This window comes from Lissotriton helveticus, chromosome 2_1 (genome assembly GCF_964261635.1).
Source record: "Lissotriton helveticus chromosome 2_1, aLisHel1.1, whole genome shotgun sequence".
NCBI classification, from domain to species: domain Eukaryota; kingdom Metazoa; phylum Chordata; class Amphibia; order Caudata; family Salamandridae; genus Lissotriton; species Lissotriton helveticus.
Genome location: NC_136059.1, coordinates 1,985,336,220 through 1,985,353,621, shown reverse-complemented (window position 1 = coordinate 1,985,353,621; position 17,402 = coordinate 1,985,336,220). Strand labels below are relative to the sequence as shown.

Below are 17,402 nucleotides of genomic sequence, written 5' to 3'. Positions count from 1 at the left end.
TATCCAAGGGAGGTGGTATGGGCTAGCAATCCCAATTGGCTAGCACGCAACAATACTCAAATTAATTATCTAGTGTTTTATTTTTAAGAAAAGTACTTTTATCATACACACACATTACTAAATACTATGCATTATGCATTAAATTACAAATATATACATCACCTACATGGAAATACCTTTTGTGATTCCCTCATATCACATTCCAACTCTAGTGGGTCTTGAGCCCCATAGTCACAATACTACCGACCTATGCCAAATGCAACATCAAATAAGGGTGTCATTTTAAATAAGGCATGCCTACTGCCTTTGTACCAGTGTCACAACATTTATAGAATAAACCACGTCATGTTTTACTAGAACATCATAATTTGTTCATTCATCATATAGCCAGTAAAGCATTTGACTGTGGGAGTCTTTTTTTCTTTTTACTGTCTACAGACAACAGACTACAGCCATAGCACAAGCCACAAGAGGTCCCTGCACACTACAGCCTGAGAGCACTCAGCTCCAGTTCAGAGTGTTTTCGATATAATCACCATTCGTCTCAGGGTCTTGTGTACCTCTCCCTTGGACAGATAAGATTAACTTTTTTACAAGTATTATGAGGAGGTTGCTGCACTCCTACAGTCCCCAAAACATCCTTCAACAAACGGTGGTGGTTCCCCTGCCCTTCTTGCGGTCACCACAAGCACAAAAGAAGATGTAAGTTGTCCCGCTCAGGACATTATGGGGCGCTTATAGGCCTGAATCAATGAACAAATAACGAGGGGCTCCACTTTAAGTCCAACCTTGTGTTGTGGTATTTCTTTTTCAGTCTATATTTTTTCTTTTTTTAGGGGTACCCCCAGTCCCACCCCGGCACCCACAGCTGAAGGAACGTGGGAGCCGCAGAGGGAGCCCCAGAGCTCCTGCAAACATGGCAGCTCCCTGTGCACAGCTCCTGTGCTGTGTGGGAGCTGGCATCTTTTCCTTCTGCAACTCTCTAAGGCTCCCACCAGCGGGTGAGAGCTGTACAATGTCACCTGCCCATGGTGAGAGCGGGCAGGGGTTCCAGAGCCTAGAGCAAGCCGAACCCGCAAGACATGGGCACAAGGGGTAGACAATGTGTCCGGCCAGGCGGGTCTGCGATCCTTGGGAACTCCGGGGATCAAAGAGGATTTTTCACTTTGGCATCTTCGTTGTGTTTCTTAGAGCTGGCTCCCGGAGTTGTAGGTGGACAAGGGGATCCTATTTCCATGGAAGTGGTCCCCAAGCATGCCTGCTCCCCCAAAAAATAAATTCAATGAAGATGTGCCGACGCCCAGTCCCACGCCCAACCCAGGTAGGGATGCAAGCAAATCCCTGTGGACGAATATTCCTGCATTTTCTTATTTTTCTTGATTTTAAAGGGCAAATATTTGAAGATGCATACTTCATCTGATTGGGTGGCTTCACTCTATTTGTGGTTTGGATTGCTCCTGGTGGCAAGCCCTAGCCAGTAGGAGCATTTTCATAAGGTTTCCTGGACTTCAAAGGTGCAAATTTTGAGAGGAGCTGGACTTTCTCGATCCCTGGATCAGCTTACTTTTCTGCCTCGCTCCTGGTGCTCCTATCCCGCTGTGGGAGCATCTTGCACAGCTCCTTCGCCACCGGCCTTCTTGCCACATACCCTAGAGTTCCCTGGCCTTTTGAAGGGCACCAGGAATTGAGGGGAGAGGTGGCAGTGGAGTCCAGTTCCTTTTCCCTAACTGGTCCGCAAAGGGCATGGGGGGATTGAAGAGGGGGGGGGGGGGGGGACAAGCGCCACTGGCCCTGGAGTGGCTCATCCTATTCCTGAGGGTCAGCTGAAGTCAAAGTTCTTAGTCCATTCTTGCTGGGCATCCTTTACTCTATACTTGCCTCTCAGGTCCAGGGTCTGGTGGCGTGCCTCCCTGGCCAATCCGACAATGCCACATCATTCACACAATCCTATCCCAACCCTTTTGTGCAGCATATGAAGACAATCCAAAATAGCAACTTCAAGTTTTCTCTGGTAAGAGCTCCTCTGAGGGCCTCAGTTCTGCATTTAGGTGATACCATTGCCTTAGCCCTTCCCACCAAATATCATAGAGAGATTATCCAGTGTTGGCTCCAGAGGTCTTGCCTTCCTCCTTTGCTCAAATGGGCCTGGGATTTCTCCCCACAGCTGCAATGTGACAAGCTAATTATCAGATGCGGATTTCCTCCCCACCCTTCCTTTCAAAGGTCAATCGCTGTTGATTGTTCCTTTGTGTGTGCGAGCAGTAGGGGCGACAAAGGCCTGGAATCTGATCAAGAGGAATATGACAAATCCTGATGCCAAAAAGAGATGCAGATGTGTGTTATTTGGAACTGCAAAATTCAAAATGGGCATACACATTATACATCAGTTTGGCACCCTGCTAGATCCTATAGACCTAAGTGGAGCAAACCTTTAGGGCACATTTTACCTATATAAATACAACAGTGAAAACACCACAGATTTTCAAGTAAGCACTCCAGACCTATACTATGAATATCCATCCATAGTTCAAGGCCTAATACAAGTCAATACCAATCCTTGCAGAGTCCCTTCCGCAGCAGGCTACCTGTGCACGGATAGTCCTGCTTAGCACAAATGTAATTATTTCTCTCTGACATAGCAAGGCCAGGTGGGTGATGTGATACTGAATTTACTAACATCTATATCCACCTTGTTTCACGATGTCTGGGTCCTTAATGTACATGTTAGTAATTAGGTTTCTGGTTGGCAAAGAGTTGCACCCTGGACAAACAGAAGCCACAATCCTTGTCAGGGTAAGCTAGATACACACTAAAAGATAAGCTGTGCGCACCCTCTGGTAGCTTGGCACAGAGCAGTCAGGCACATCTAAAGAGGCAATGTGTAAATTGTGCAACACACACACACAGTAACACAACGAATACACCACAAACAGGCTCCACACAGGTTTATAAAAATAGATTATTATATTATAAACAAAAGAAGACCAAACCGACAAAGTTCCCATATACAGAAGTTGGGATATTACATCTTAATAGAATAAATGCAGTGAAACATGTAGCACTAAAAGGTTACTTTAGGTTATGCTGGACCAGGGCAAAGTCAAGGTTTGGGCCAACTGCGACGGAGGGCCGTCCGGCCAGCTTCAAGATCCACGCAGGTCCCGGTGAACAAAGTACCTTTCCAAGTCGCAAACAACAAGACGCATCAATCTTCTCAACATTGTGAAGATGATAAGTCAGTTCCGAAGAAGGGTGCAGAAGTTGAAAGGCATGGAGCGATGCGCCGGTTTCTGCCGCGCAATCGAGGGGGATGCATCGATATCACCAAGCGCCAATGATACGCTGTCTGATGCGTCAATCGCTGGAGGTAAAGCACTCAAGTAATCAACCCTTTGTGTGCCGATAGGGCACTACCTTTTCAAGGGAAGTCTTAGCTCCTCCCTTTCATCTTGCCCAGGCAAGGCCATCAGAATGCAGATGTATGTATATGGGCACTCACATACACCTATACTTCCTGTGTTGTGGCTGTCTAGAGGGGATGCATGAAGTTTAGCTGTCACTGACCCCAAACGTGTATTGGACACAGGCTGTCATGTACACACAGCAGTAAGTGCAGAGAAATGTCCACTTTCTAAAAGTGGCATTTCTAAAATAGTAATGTTGAATCCAACTTCAACAGTAAAAAGGCTTTATCACTATCCTTGCAACCACATGAAATATGAAAAGACTTATCCTTTCTGACAATTTTCCAACAGTAAAGTTCTATTATAAGACAGTTCTAGGAAAAAGGATAATAATAGGGACCCAACCATATACTTTCATTGTGTAGTCGATTATGATTTTCATCCATCGCACTTATTAAGATTTATTGACATGCGCCCTAAATATGGCAGGCAAAAAATAATGCAATGCTTCTATATCCTCTAAAGAAACCTCTTCAGTCACCATAGAGACTGTTTTTATTAAGCAAAAAATGCCTTTTGGATGTCTTCAGGCATAGCATAATCTAAAATGTAGACTCTATTGCCAACAATTAGCTGTGCAATTATGCAGTGGAAGTGGCTTTAAAACGTTTGATGGTATTAAAAATTAATTTGGCATTGTACAGGCTGAATTCTTTAAATATGTTCAAATCCTAAGATTGTTTCCAAAAATCTGATAAGAATTGGGAGATGGTTATTCACCGACAAATGGATTAGTTTCTTTGCAGATCAAGGCATCAAAATACATATTTTTAGCATTGTTAACAATTAGTTGCCAGTCAATATGGAGTTTAGGACTGTCAAATAGTCCAAATGGCTTTCTTTATCAGTCTAGTAAAACTTGTTTATCAATTCAATGAGAACAGTGCATAAACTCACCATATTTTTAAATATTGAGAGCATTTCTATTATACATTATTAGATTTAAACACTGTTCTTACAAAAATACAGAGCTGGCACGGTCGAAAGCCAGAAGGCAAGGGTTGGCCCTTGAAATGGGCTGATTTTGACAGACAGGAGATATATATTTATATTTATGGCTTTAGAACAGACCAAATGCAGAAGTTTGAATTTCCGTCCACTTGTGTAAATTTGCGTTTCATTCAGTTGTTTGGAGTATGGTGGGGAAAAAAGGCAATGAGGATGTTGTGACCAATAGTGCACTTTATTTTAACAAATAAAAGCAAACAAGTGTATTTGGTACTTACTGGTGGGTTCCTGGGAGAATGAATCCCTTTGCCTGGAAATATTAGCAGCATTTGTTTGGAAAGAGCAAGTTACACCCAAATAAAAGGATATATTTATTCACTTAATTCTAATTAAAATCTTTTGAAAGAAGGTTTCGAAACATATCTTTTCAGCATTAGTTTTATTCTTCATTCAGAAGAGTAACGCAACAAAAATACTGTTCATGATCAGCCATTTGGGTCTGATTCTGATATATCATCCAGAAAAGATAAACAATCCATGTTGTTTAAGGGTGGTAGACATGCGTTTCACCATTTTGTATTTATAAAAACCCTCAGCCTTTAGAAAGGATGAAAACAAAGTAAAAAACTGTATTATTAGGAATAAATGCCCGCTTTGAATTGATATCATCACATGACGGAATCTGAAGAAAAGATCTATGCGTGTAACGTCCACAGAGACCTTGTCTCCGGATTCCTTTGTGTGATGTGTACTACGAAAACGACACTGAACAATGTTTCTCTGCCATGAGAAAGTGCTAGGCGTGCCAGCCACTTTGGGCGAAACACGTGTCAGCTGTATTTTCTTTCACATCAACCATTAAATCCTGATGCTCTCAATAAAAAAAAACAATCAAAGATACAGGTAACGCTTTGGGCATTTACTCCTCAAAAAACACAACCCTCCTCTCCCTAGGTACTGCCTGTCTCTCTCAAACTACTTCTAACAAGGCAAAAACACACCTTAATGTGTACAGGTGTCACATCCATAAAATCAAAAAAAGCAGAATTGAATATCAAAAGCATATAGTTCATTTAACACTATCTAGAATTCGGAAAACAACAGTTGTAATTTGTCAGTTAAATCACCTAAATCAGTTTATGAACCTGTTTTAAATGTTCTGGCAGACAAAAGGTTAAGAGCTACTCATTGTATTACTGTTTTTAGTCATAAATAAATGTTGCTCCAAGGAGCACAGAAACATCATGTTTGTTACCTGGTTGGAATCTAAGGGCCTGATTTAGATCTTGGCGGACGGGTTACTCCGTCACAACAGTGATGGATATCCTGTCTGCCGAAATATAAATCCCTTTATATCCAATGGGATTTATATTTCAGCGGACGGGACATCCACCCCCGTTCATCTTAATCAGGCCCTAGGTGTTTTTAATGCACTCTGTTGAAGTTGTCTTCCAACAAACATATGCAGAAGCAGGCAGTAAAATCTGAGAATGGAGAGCACTGCATCACAGTTGATTGACTAAACAGTATTTTACGTTAAGGGATGGTTGTGCGTCATATTGTGCATTACATTCAGTTATTGCAAGGATCTAAATCGTGGTAATAAACATACATTGCAGTTAATTACCACACTGGCCTACACGACCTAAGCAAGCAGTTTCCATATTATAGTAAAAGGGTGTAAGAGTTAATAAACATGATAGTTGTAACATCTCAACACTTGAGAAATATGAAGCGTCATATTATAAGCGCTACGCCACCGGTGGCGCGCAACATAATAGGTAGCATGAGAACTTTATGTAGGTTTACCTTTTTTTCTACCTAGACTGAAAAAGGTTATTCATAGTTATATTTAGCGTTAGTATTTGGTCTAAGTGTGTGGCAATTGAAAGAATGTTTGCAAGCTTGCTAAGCAAGTCAGAAGCAAACAAAATTTATGAAAAGGTGAGACCTTTTAATTTATGTTAGGAATTAGACAGTCATTCTTCAGTAAACTATTTTTACTTCCATTTAGTCTGGTGATATTCTTGGATATCACCATTCCTCACCATGGTTGGTTCAGATTGGCTTTAGATTTCAAATGATTTTTTCTGTAAACGTAATTAACTTTTTTACAGATGGATTAGCATTGGTATGAATGATAGTTGTCATTTACTTTTTTTTTCGACTTCTATTTATTATACCCGGTTGCACATTACACAAAAACACAACAAAAAACAAGACCGAGAAGTGGATTTAACAAAAGGAAGAAATGCTGAGAAAACCTTAAATGGGATAAGAGGGCAATTTTTGAGAATGAAGCTAAGAGGATGTGTTTCAGATATATTAAGCACAGCGAAGAAACATGATTTCAGATCTGTATGCCATCAGAGCCAAGTTCAAGAGCTTGAGGTAGGTCTTTAGCATATATATATATAGATTTTTTTTGGGCTAGGGCGCAAGTTATTGTTACCTTAGGGCACGAGACTATAACTATAACTGGTGAATTTCTATGGTTTTGTTAAATTCTATTTTCCAACTATAACGTCCCTACAACCTTTGTTTTTTTTCAGTGAATTTCTTTGGTTTCTTAATGCTTTTTCCTAACTATACCATTCCTGTAACCTTCGGCTTTTTTGTGAATTTCACCTTTTTTTTATATAAATTGTACTACGATTTGTACCAAAAGTTGAATTTACTTAAATACATTTTCATAAGTTTTAAATATATTTTATTCACCAAAAATGTAAACCTTAAGGTAAGGTAAATTATATAGTTTTTCTATAAATGCATTACACCAAGTCTTTCTATTTTTGAAATTCATTTTATGGATTTGCGGTTCCACTGCGAATCCTCGGACAAATAAGGGGTCTGCCGGTTATATTGCACACATTCAATACTAAAATAACAACACACTTAATACAAACGTATGCTATTGCAATGTCCTTTAGGTGTATCACTGCCTGTGTGTGTGAGTGTGGCTATATGAGTCTGGCTCTGGCTATATGGGTGTGGGAGTGGGTCTGTGTGCATCTGATTCGGTGTTTGAGTGGTATTGTGGGTCTGTGAGTAGCTGTGTGAGTGGCTATATGGGTGGGAGACAGATGTGCGAGTGGCTGTATTGATGGATTTGTGAGTGGCTGTATGGATGGGTTTGTGAGTGGCTGTATGGGTCGGTGTGTGAGTGACTGTAAGGGTAGGTGGGTGTGAGACTGGCTGTATGAGTGGGTGGGAGAGTGGTTATGTGGGTCTATCAGCTGGTGTGGGAGTGGCTGAATGGGTCTGTGAGTGGATGTGTGACTGGTTATGTAGGTCCGTGAGTGGATGTGCGAGTGACTGTACAGGTGTGTGAGCGGCTGTATGGGTGTGTAGTGTGGGTAAGTGGGTGTGTGAGAGAGTGGGAGTAGGTGAGAGTAGGTGTGTAGGTCTGTGAGTGGGTAGGTGTTATGTGTTTTTTTCAATTGGGAACTGGATTCGCAAATCCATCCGAATCCGACCAAATCTATGAGGAACCGGGTGGATCATTGCGCACTCCCAAAAAAACATTTTTGGACTATTTCTTGCCCGTGAGGGAGCCCTCACAGACCCCTCCATCAGTCCCAAGGGGTCACCCTGACCCTTTCTATCATTTAAATGTTATTTTCCCCCGGGACACCGTGACACGATGCTCAAAATGGCAAGTGCAATTTTCCTCTCTGGTTGCAGCCAGCAAACCATTAATGAATTTATATTTGTATAGCGCATGGCTATCCTGAGGCCAGACGCAGATAGACACAAGCAAAGAGTTCAAGCGAATCCTTGAAGAGACAGGATTGCAGGAGTTTTCGAAACGCCAGCAGTTTAGACTCCTTCCGCAGATTGGGAGGAAGGGTGTTCAAGAGGTTAATGGCGTTGAAAGAAAAGGAGCACCCGACCCATCTAGTTATTCGTATTTTCTTCAGGGTGGCAAGATAGGAGAAGCTGGAGCGAAGGGAGGACGGTAGGGGGTGATGAGGGAGTGAGTAATGACCGGGCCGTTCTTCCAGAAGGTTCTGTGAGCCAGGCACATGGCCTTAAACTGTATCCTTGCCATGATGGCATTGCTGTAGGCGAGTGGATGCGCAAATTTGCCTGGATCCATGGAGGATCCGCAGCCAATTCGCAACCCTAGATATACATTACTTTGATAACTTCAAAACTACTGAACTGATTTACACCAAATTACAAATAGCACTCTTTCTGATCCAAGATTTCGCTTACTGGCAAATCTGGATGCAATTCCGTTCACCGGTCCAGGCTGTAGTTGTGTCTAACATCCCAATGGGAAACTGCATGGGGAAAATAAGTTTTGGCAGACCCCAATCCACATGTGCTGTCTGGAAATAGGCTAAAAGAGGGGGGAGCTCAAGGACCCCAAAATTGTCAGATGTCAAGCAGCTTGTTGAGCTGTAGGTCGAGGAGAAGAAGCTCTGCAAGACTTCTGCCTGTGACCAGGACTTGAGGCTAAAGCTTGTCAGCTTCCAAGCTAGATGAGGCGACATCACCCAGGGAAATCAAAGACCACCTGCTCCAATGCCTGCCTGTCAAGACCAGTGTGCCTTTTGAGGAAGAGGAGCGGTACAAAAGGGGGTGGTGATGGACGGAGCATCCGAACCAATCAAACACACACACCCAGTCAAAAGATCTGGGTTTAATCCATCACCGTTCTTTAGCCCACTCTGCCACCCCAGTTCAGACGTTTTGAGGAAGAGGAGAGCACTTGGCGGGAGTGAAGTTCAGTGGTGGATCATGACGTGAGGATCTCCATTGCGAGGTGTGAGGAGTCAGCTGCTGCGCTGATCAGGTTGTCGTCCTGTGCAGATTCAAGTGCGTGACCCTCTCATCCAGAGGGGGGTGCGGTGAAGATTGTATTACTGAGGTACCGATCGGACCGTAGCCCATGTGCAGAGTGAAGCTGGTTAAACATGTTAGAGGGGGCTGCTGTGAAGACTGTGTGACTGATGTGCTGATTAGCTGTCAAGTAAGGTCGGTACCCCGTATGCCAGAGGGGGAACTGTGAAGAATAAGGAACGTTGCCTGGTTCTGGTTCGAGAAGAGAGGACACCGTGGTGACCTGTGCGTGCCGAGCCCTGACTGATGATTGGAACCTGAGCGATTGCCCCGCCCATAACTGTGAGATGGATCAGAAGAACTTACTGTCTCACCAGCCCCATGGACATCCAACCGCAGCCCCTGTAGATCCATGAATGCTGCTCACCGTCAACAGCGGCTGCAGCCATCTGCAATATCCAAGAGTGAAAAGCTCCCGAGGACTCCAGTAGCGCAACCACTGGAGGAGCAGGTAAAACTGATCACAGGGTCAGAATGCCCTGGCCAACTTGTTCGGCTGTATAACGCTTCCGAGTGCTGGTGCACTTTTGACTTTGGTACCGTTGAAGTGGGACTCCTGAGACTCGGACTACTAGTAGGGCCTAACCTGAATGTCGACTACAGTGAATGGGAAATAACCCCTACTACTAGTAAGAGGGAAGTAGGACTCAAAAGACTGCCTATCAAACACTAGAGCCATGACCTCAGAGGACTGTGTATATTATTTGTGAATGCCATATTTTATTTTGTGTTTGCATATAAATTCTCTTTTTTTCACAAAAGCAAGTATTTGACTGGGAAATCATTTATTCCTGCTACTGAGCGTATTCTCAGTTGTGAGCCTGTGTTAAACCCCCCAAGAATCCTAGGACTGCTCGACCCATGACACTATAGAGAGTCAAGTGATGAAGGAGGGTACTTGGCCCAATTGCTCAGGACCCAGAATAAGTCAGGTCCTGAGACATCAAGAGTAAAAGGCCTCAACCCCCACTATCTGGCACAGTAGCTTCTGTTTGTACCGTGGCCCTCTGAAAGGGGTCCTGACTGCACCTATTGTAATATAAGAAAGGGGGCAATATGGTCATACAGCCAATATAGTAGAATACAGGGATACACTCCCTTGATCAACTGCTGCCTGAGACAAAACTCATACCATTCTCTGATCTCGAAACCCAGTCTGACTTACCAGCATTCCAAGCATGGGCTATCTACAACGATCAAAATGCTTGAGAAGTTAGATTGATCCCTAACCCTGGGAGATTCTTTATTCTCCTGTAGTATACTATCTATCTAGATGCGTACATACAAAAGCGATATAGGGACTAAATAACACAGGTGGAATAATTGTTGCTAGTTCTTTGAAGAATCTACTCCGCATCAAGTGACAGAGGTTCCTCGATCATGAATAGCAGCCATTTTTAACCTGCGGTTCGGGGCACCTTAGAGGTCTGTGTCACCTACTCGGGGTTTGCGACTGCTCAGAAATTAAATAATATTAACAGGTTAAAGTATATATATATATATATAATGGGCTCAATTGTGAATATGCATATTATATTATGAGTTGGTATATCATCAAGCAATCTGTTGAATAACCGAGTGCATCTGGATTTAAGATGATTCTCGTCTATCTAGCATTGATTTTGCACATAGTTTAAACTGTTTTAGAAAAATGCATATTATATGTATATTTTTTAACAGTTTTATATCCTATTTGCCGATCATAATTTTAAAACTCGAAATTTTACATTTGTATTTATGAGTTTTATCTAATTTATTCAAGCTAGATATTGCCTATTTTGCAGTCCCTGTTTTTACAGTAATGGGAACCGAGCTTAGGCTTGTCATTATTTTTCAACTCGTCTTGTATTAACTTGTCTAGGTCTATCGTTACGTTGTACGTGAAGTTAGGCATTATTGAGCACTGTCACTCTAAATACTGTTGCACTTTCTCAGCGCGTTCATGTGATCAAGGCCTCGTGGGAGGCTGAAACGCGTCATGGCGATGGTTTGGGGAAGAAAATAAACGAAATTCTGCACTAAAACTTAGGTCCGTTCTCGTCTGTTCGTGTATTGACTGTGACGGTGCTTGTGATATATATATCAAAATGTAAATTGATATTTTTTTTTAAGTCTGTAAATGTGAAAACATTTGAAAGTAGAGGCTAAAAATGTAGTTGGTAGCCTGAGACTTATTTTTGGGAGCCTTGCAAGTGCATCAAACAGAATATAGTAAATATGATATAAAGGATGGGCAGAGCCAGTTAAATTTAGAAGACCTCCATCCTTCCCATTAAAATTACAATCTTTTTGTTTTATATTTCTTTGATGAATGTTTCTTTGTGTAATGTTTGTAGTTCAAATCATCGAAATTGCTTAGGCCAGGGTCCCCAAATTCCGGTAATGACTCACTGGGGGTCCCTTGATTCCAATAATGATTCAGTGGGTGACCAAAGAAGTCAAGAGGTTAAGAACCACAGTGCCAGTGGAGAGGGAGCAGGTGGTGGACAATCACGGCATTGGATTGAGAGTGGCCGGGTTGAAACTAAACCACCTTGAAATATTACAAAACTAGTATCTGATTACACAAAACTGAATTATGCAGGTCTAACCAATGGCCTGTGATCTAATACATATTATATGGACATGCACAATGCTGAAAACCTACTGGTCATCAATATGGAATACAATCACAGTGCACACAGACATCCCCACAGTAACATCCAATAGATAAGCTTTACCACACAACACACAACATCCTAGACATAACCTTCCATATCAGAAGATGGCTACCTACAGCATTAGCAGTTGAAAAAAAATGAATGTTGAGGCACTGGCAGTACTCTCACACATGATGAATGGCTGGCAGAAATGTAGAAAATGGCATTGTATGAACATATTATTGATGGACTGCAAGACAAGATGGCAACATTCCTTGAAATCTGGTCCTCTTTTCTTGAGGTTGAAAGACATGGAAATATAAGGTATGGTTGAATATAAGTAGCCATTATTGGTGTGCACAAAATAGCCAATGAATCAGCATCTCCCACAGGGATCTCATGCCCAATCTCTTATCCTTTTCCCCTTTCTCCCCCATTCCCAGACCAGGCTCTTGTCAACAAGTCACAGAGCCATGGAATATCTAAAGGGCCTACAGAGCTTGATGTAGTGATAAAGCTGAATGATGCCACTTACTGCACGACATTGACTTAGTTGTTGCATAAGGTCTACTCAGACGAAAGGGCTTGTCTAGCCGGAGATATTCGTACACTTGAAGACGATCCCAGTTTGTCACAATTGCTTGTGCATTTGTTACATGGTAAGGTCTGGTTAACTCACAGCTGCTCACTCCTGACCGATGATTCATTTTATCTAATTATAAACTTCAAATTAGTGAAGTGGGATGTACAATTCCTACTCTACACCTTCTCTATTTATCCCACCCCCGGATCACTTTACTTTTCCCTAATCCTTGTATCACTACTGCAGCTACCCAAAGAAGCAGAGTTACTGTTATGGAAATGCTTACTGTATGTCAAAAATATATAGCAAGACAGCATCAGTTGGGATGATGGACAACACTAACTTCAGATTAGCAATAGATTTAATGTCATAAGTAATGCACAGCTATACTGCAGAACTGTGACTATCCTTATTCTTCTGGACCCCGTATTTTGGAAGGCGATCAAGAAGAGTACATTACCTACCATAGAATGTAATTCCCCTACAGCAACTCAAGTATTTCTTTGCACAAATGTATTAAGGTTTTATATGAAAAAGAGAAAGCAACAACAGTAGAATATCTTTATGTGGCTGGTCACTCCTAATGTCCCTGAACCAGATATCTGACTGAGGTAGTGCTGGTGGACGCTTGGGCAGAGTTCTGCATATCAGTTGGTGTGTTACTTTCTGTTGGGAGCATTGTAAATGTAAATGTATTTGAGCTTGTAAAGCGCACTGCTACCCGTCCGTAGGATTCCTGGCGCTGTATAACTCTGGGGAACCCGTCCTGGCTTTTCCCTGTGGGATGGTCCCTGCTGGGAGTCCCCAAGGTGGAGCCAGGCATCCCCGGAATTGATGGGGCCATTGTGGAGATTAGGCAAGGTAATGCCCAGAGTTGCCGAGTGGAACCCCTGATTAGAGTAAGCACCGAAGCGAGAATTATCGAGTCCGCTGACCCAAGTCCACGACCCTGCCGCGTCGGGAATTGAACCCTGGTCCCGGGCCGACTTCTGCTCCCGGGTCTGCCGCCTCTAACCAGTGAGCCACACTACTTCATTTATTAGATTACAACAAATACAAAAGGCCATTACACCAATTAACTCGGGGGCTGGATAAGGCTGATGAGCGCACAGAATGCCAAAGCCTAGGAATCTCAGAGCAGACTGGCTCGTCACAATTAAGATAATCAAGGACATCTAGGGGCTGCAACATGGGGGAAATAGGCAGAGTTTTGGCCTGATCTCAGGTTGACCTTTGCTGCCCTGATCTTCTCGGAAAACAGGTATCTTGATACATTTGATATTAACACTAGAAGCATGAGATCACTGGCCTGTATTCTTCCTTGAATGCTTGCTCTGCATCACGTAACTTCATTTTTGATAAGCGGATATTGCCATATGTAGTGCTGTAAGTTTACATTATCTGTTGGTGCTCGGAGGTCACCTAAGCTGACATGCTAGTGCAATTTAAAATCCACACAAATAATGAAATAAGATGGTTGCCATGGAGATGCATCAAGTAAATGTTTCTTTAAAGTGCACATCAGAGAACAAAACAAGGTATACTCGCTCATTAGTGCTTTTCTCAGACCGTCCTCTATGACTTAATTAGTTTCTGCACAGATCTCTGTACAACCGAAGGTACCCTAACTTGATTCCTAAATTCCCTTTACCCTAAATTGACACAAAAGAGCCAATAAGTATCGAGAAGTAAATATATAACATTTATATGCATTCTTTTGGGGAGGGCGGAATTATGGCCCTTAACATGTGTTTATCACCAATAATGATTCAGTCTTGTAAACCATTTGTGAAACTCATGTCAGCTGATGTTACAATGAAGGAATATAGGCGATAGACAACATGTCCCTGATCCAGCGGTGATGGTAGTGCTAAGGTGCTCAGGATGTTGCAGAGATTACATTAGGTCTCTCGGAGGAACAGACAGAAGTCAGGACAAATGTAGTGGGGTATGCAGGATAGTCTATGTCAATAACACATTCACCTGATCACTTACAACAGGGATAGAAAAAGAAGCACAATTTAACAAGCATTGGCATATAGAAAAAGAAGCACAATTTAACAAGCATTGGCATAGCCAATAAGTCTCGCTTTTGGGCCCTTATAAGTATTTAGTTATGCAGCACAATATCATTGGTGCAACAACATCAACTGTTGCATGGCTAAATACTTATAAGGTCCCAAAGGCGAGACCTATTGGCTATCCTAATGCTTGTTCTTTTTGTCTTTGGACATGCCACACAACATCAGCGATGCTGTACAAATTAGCCAAAAGTCATTGCCTAAGCCAGTAGGAGGTATAGGCAAAAAATAAGCATGAAGATCCCTCTGCGCTTGCTCATAAACAAAATGGAGAACGGGGCTGCTCCCTGGTGGGTGGATTCCTTCACCTGAACATAACAGGTGGATGGCTCTTGGTTCCTGTCTGCAAACTAGAGATTTCTGAAATGTAGATCCTCATTGACCCACACATTCTCAGGCCAAGAAATGGTTAAATGCACATGTTGCAGCACATTACTGTCACAGTTGCTCATCCTAATGTCAGGTAGTTCCCCCAAGATGATTAGTCTCACTACAAATGAAGGAAATTAGACACTCCCCTTTCAACAAGTGACATTAAATTAGGCTAAGTCAAAATGACTTGGTACAGTTAATTGTTTTATTGATCAATTGTGTAGTGTTTGCAGATACAACTTTTAGTTGTAGACCGCTGTGAAAGTATCATTCCTTGCTTGTGACAGTGCCCATGTCCCCAGACCTGTGCTCGAGTTTTACTTCACCCTTTCACTAGATATACCAGGTAAATATTGTTGCCAAATCCCTAGCTAAGAGGAGGTGTACACGTCCTGTCCTGAAGTCCTGATTGCACAGCATCCTTTGTCTTGCTATGTTCTTCCTGCTAGAAACTTCTGAAGATCCTCTTCCATATTGCCTGATGGTTCGCGCAATCGCGGCACCCGCGCTTTACTTTTAACGTTAAAAGTAAAGCGCGGGTGCCGCAATTATAGCAATAGTAAAGAACTTGAAGTTTTTTTCTGTACTTTTACTATAAATCGCAGCACCCGCACTTTACTTTTAACGTTAAAAGTAAAGCGCGGTTGCCGCCATTATAGCAAAAGTAAAGAAATATAAGATTTTTCTATTTCTTTACTTTTGCAATAATCGTGGCACCCGCGCTTTACTTTTAAAGCACGGGTGACGCGATGATAGCAAAAGTAAAGAAATAGAAACAATGATTACCTGACAGCAAGTAAATTTCTCCAAACTTTAGAGGGTTTATTTTTCCTATGATAATTATAGCCAAAATGGTGATGGCAAGAACATAAAGTTAATGAACTGACACAACACTGACTACAGTAACATACACATTCACATTATAATCGTTGTTATATTTGCTGTTTGACTGTCACAATGTATTTGATAAATGTTGAAACCACCGATCAGTAAGAATGTAACAAAGACAAAACCAACCAAACACTGGTAAAATATCACAAATGCTGGCTAGCTTGGTAGCAAGAGAAACATTGAGCAAGGTAACTTTGAAAGAAATAGGCTGTGATCTACGGATTTGAAACATGAATACAAGTACTCCACTCCACTGTTATACATTAAGTTTGTGACTCGTCTAAATTGTGCAAAATCTCAGCTACCAGAGAAAGAAGAACAAAGATTTGAAATGTGAAATCTTGCAGACCTTGTATGTGTTCAAGCTCCATCTTCTTACGAGTTCCAGTTTCTCCATTGCTGGGTTCTTTGGATCCTCTGACAAAACAACTGGTCCGCTTCTTCGTGATGCTCGTAGTCCATCTTAAGTAAAACAAGATATTCACTTTTCAATTAAAATGAAAGTAAAAGATGAACCACCTGAAGCCTTTTTTGACTAGGAAAACTATATGCATCATAGAAAGATAGTGATTAAATGGAGAAAAAATAGCTTAATTAGCAAAGGAAAAAATGCTAACATGTAAAGGAATGGCTGTGCCCCCAGTAGATCAGCTTCTAGCAGATCTGGTTCCCTGACTATGCTAATTTATGTTCTTAGTGATACTGGCTTTAAAATGTATATGAAAGATAATCTAATGAGCAGAGCATGTAAAGGAAAATTAAAATGAAATGTTTGTCCTTAAAAACTATGAACTATTTTCTACTTAGCATGAAATTTTACCTCATTTTTTATATTTTTAAGATGGGTATGCTAATGCCATAAATTTGTGATGCCTCCGTAACTTTTAGTACTAAGGCCATTTCCTATCAACAATTAAGAACTGTTGTCAATCCATGACAAGACAAAAATACTTTAGTGTTACAGCTTTTAAACAAAGGTCCACAGATGAGGTGAAGGTTTAAAAGCACTGATGATTCTTAGGGGCTGGAATCCTGGATCTGAGCTCATGAAAAACATAAATTCGACAGTGGCATGAGCTGATCATTTAGAGGAAAGAATCAACAGAGTGCAGAAAAGCAGTCCAATTATGGCAGTGATTAGAAAATTAGTTTGTTGTGTTATGTTATGCAGATTTGTGAGTGCACTATCACCCGGGAGAGTATTCTGGTGCTGAGTAGGTGTGACTCAAGGTACACCCCGGGCCTAGTGGGACTACTCGAAAGGCCAGGTCTTCAGCTTCTTGCCAAACTCAAGAAGTGAGGAGTAGGCTCTTGGGTGTAGCGGCAGGTTTAGGAGCTTGGTAGCAAAAGGCTCAACCACCGAGTATGGATTGCGTGGGATTAGTGCAAGTAGGATTCCGGAGGAGCGGAGATGTCTGGAAGGTTTGTGAAAGAAGATACCTTGCTGAGGTATGCTGGGCCAGTGTTATGCAGTGCCTTAAAAGCTTGGCTGAGGAGTTGGAATTGTGCTGGTTTGTAAATAGGGAGCCAGTGGAACTCCTTCGGGTCTAAAGTGATTGGAGTGCAGCGTGGGAGG

The 17,402-nt window shown here is 42.0% G+C and overlaps 1 protein-coding gene across 4 annotated transcripts in view; it reads right to left on the bottom strand.

The window, feature by feature from the left end:
- ARFIP1 (ARF interacting protein 1) overlaps positions 1-17,402 on the bottom strand; it is a 366,293-nt gene that overhangs the window by 142,405 nt on the left and 206,486 nt on the right. For all 4 annotated transcript variants that reach the window (XM_078676937.1, XM_078676935.1, XM_078676936.1 and 1 more), the window contains one exon: positions 16,176-16,288. In XM_078676937.1, coding sequence (XP_078533063.1) covers positions 16,176-16,288 — 113 coding nt within the window. The remainder of the gene's footprint in view (positions 1-16,175; positions 16,289-17,402) is intronic.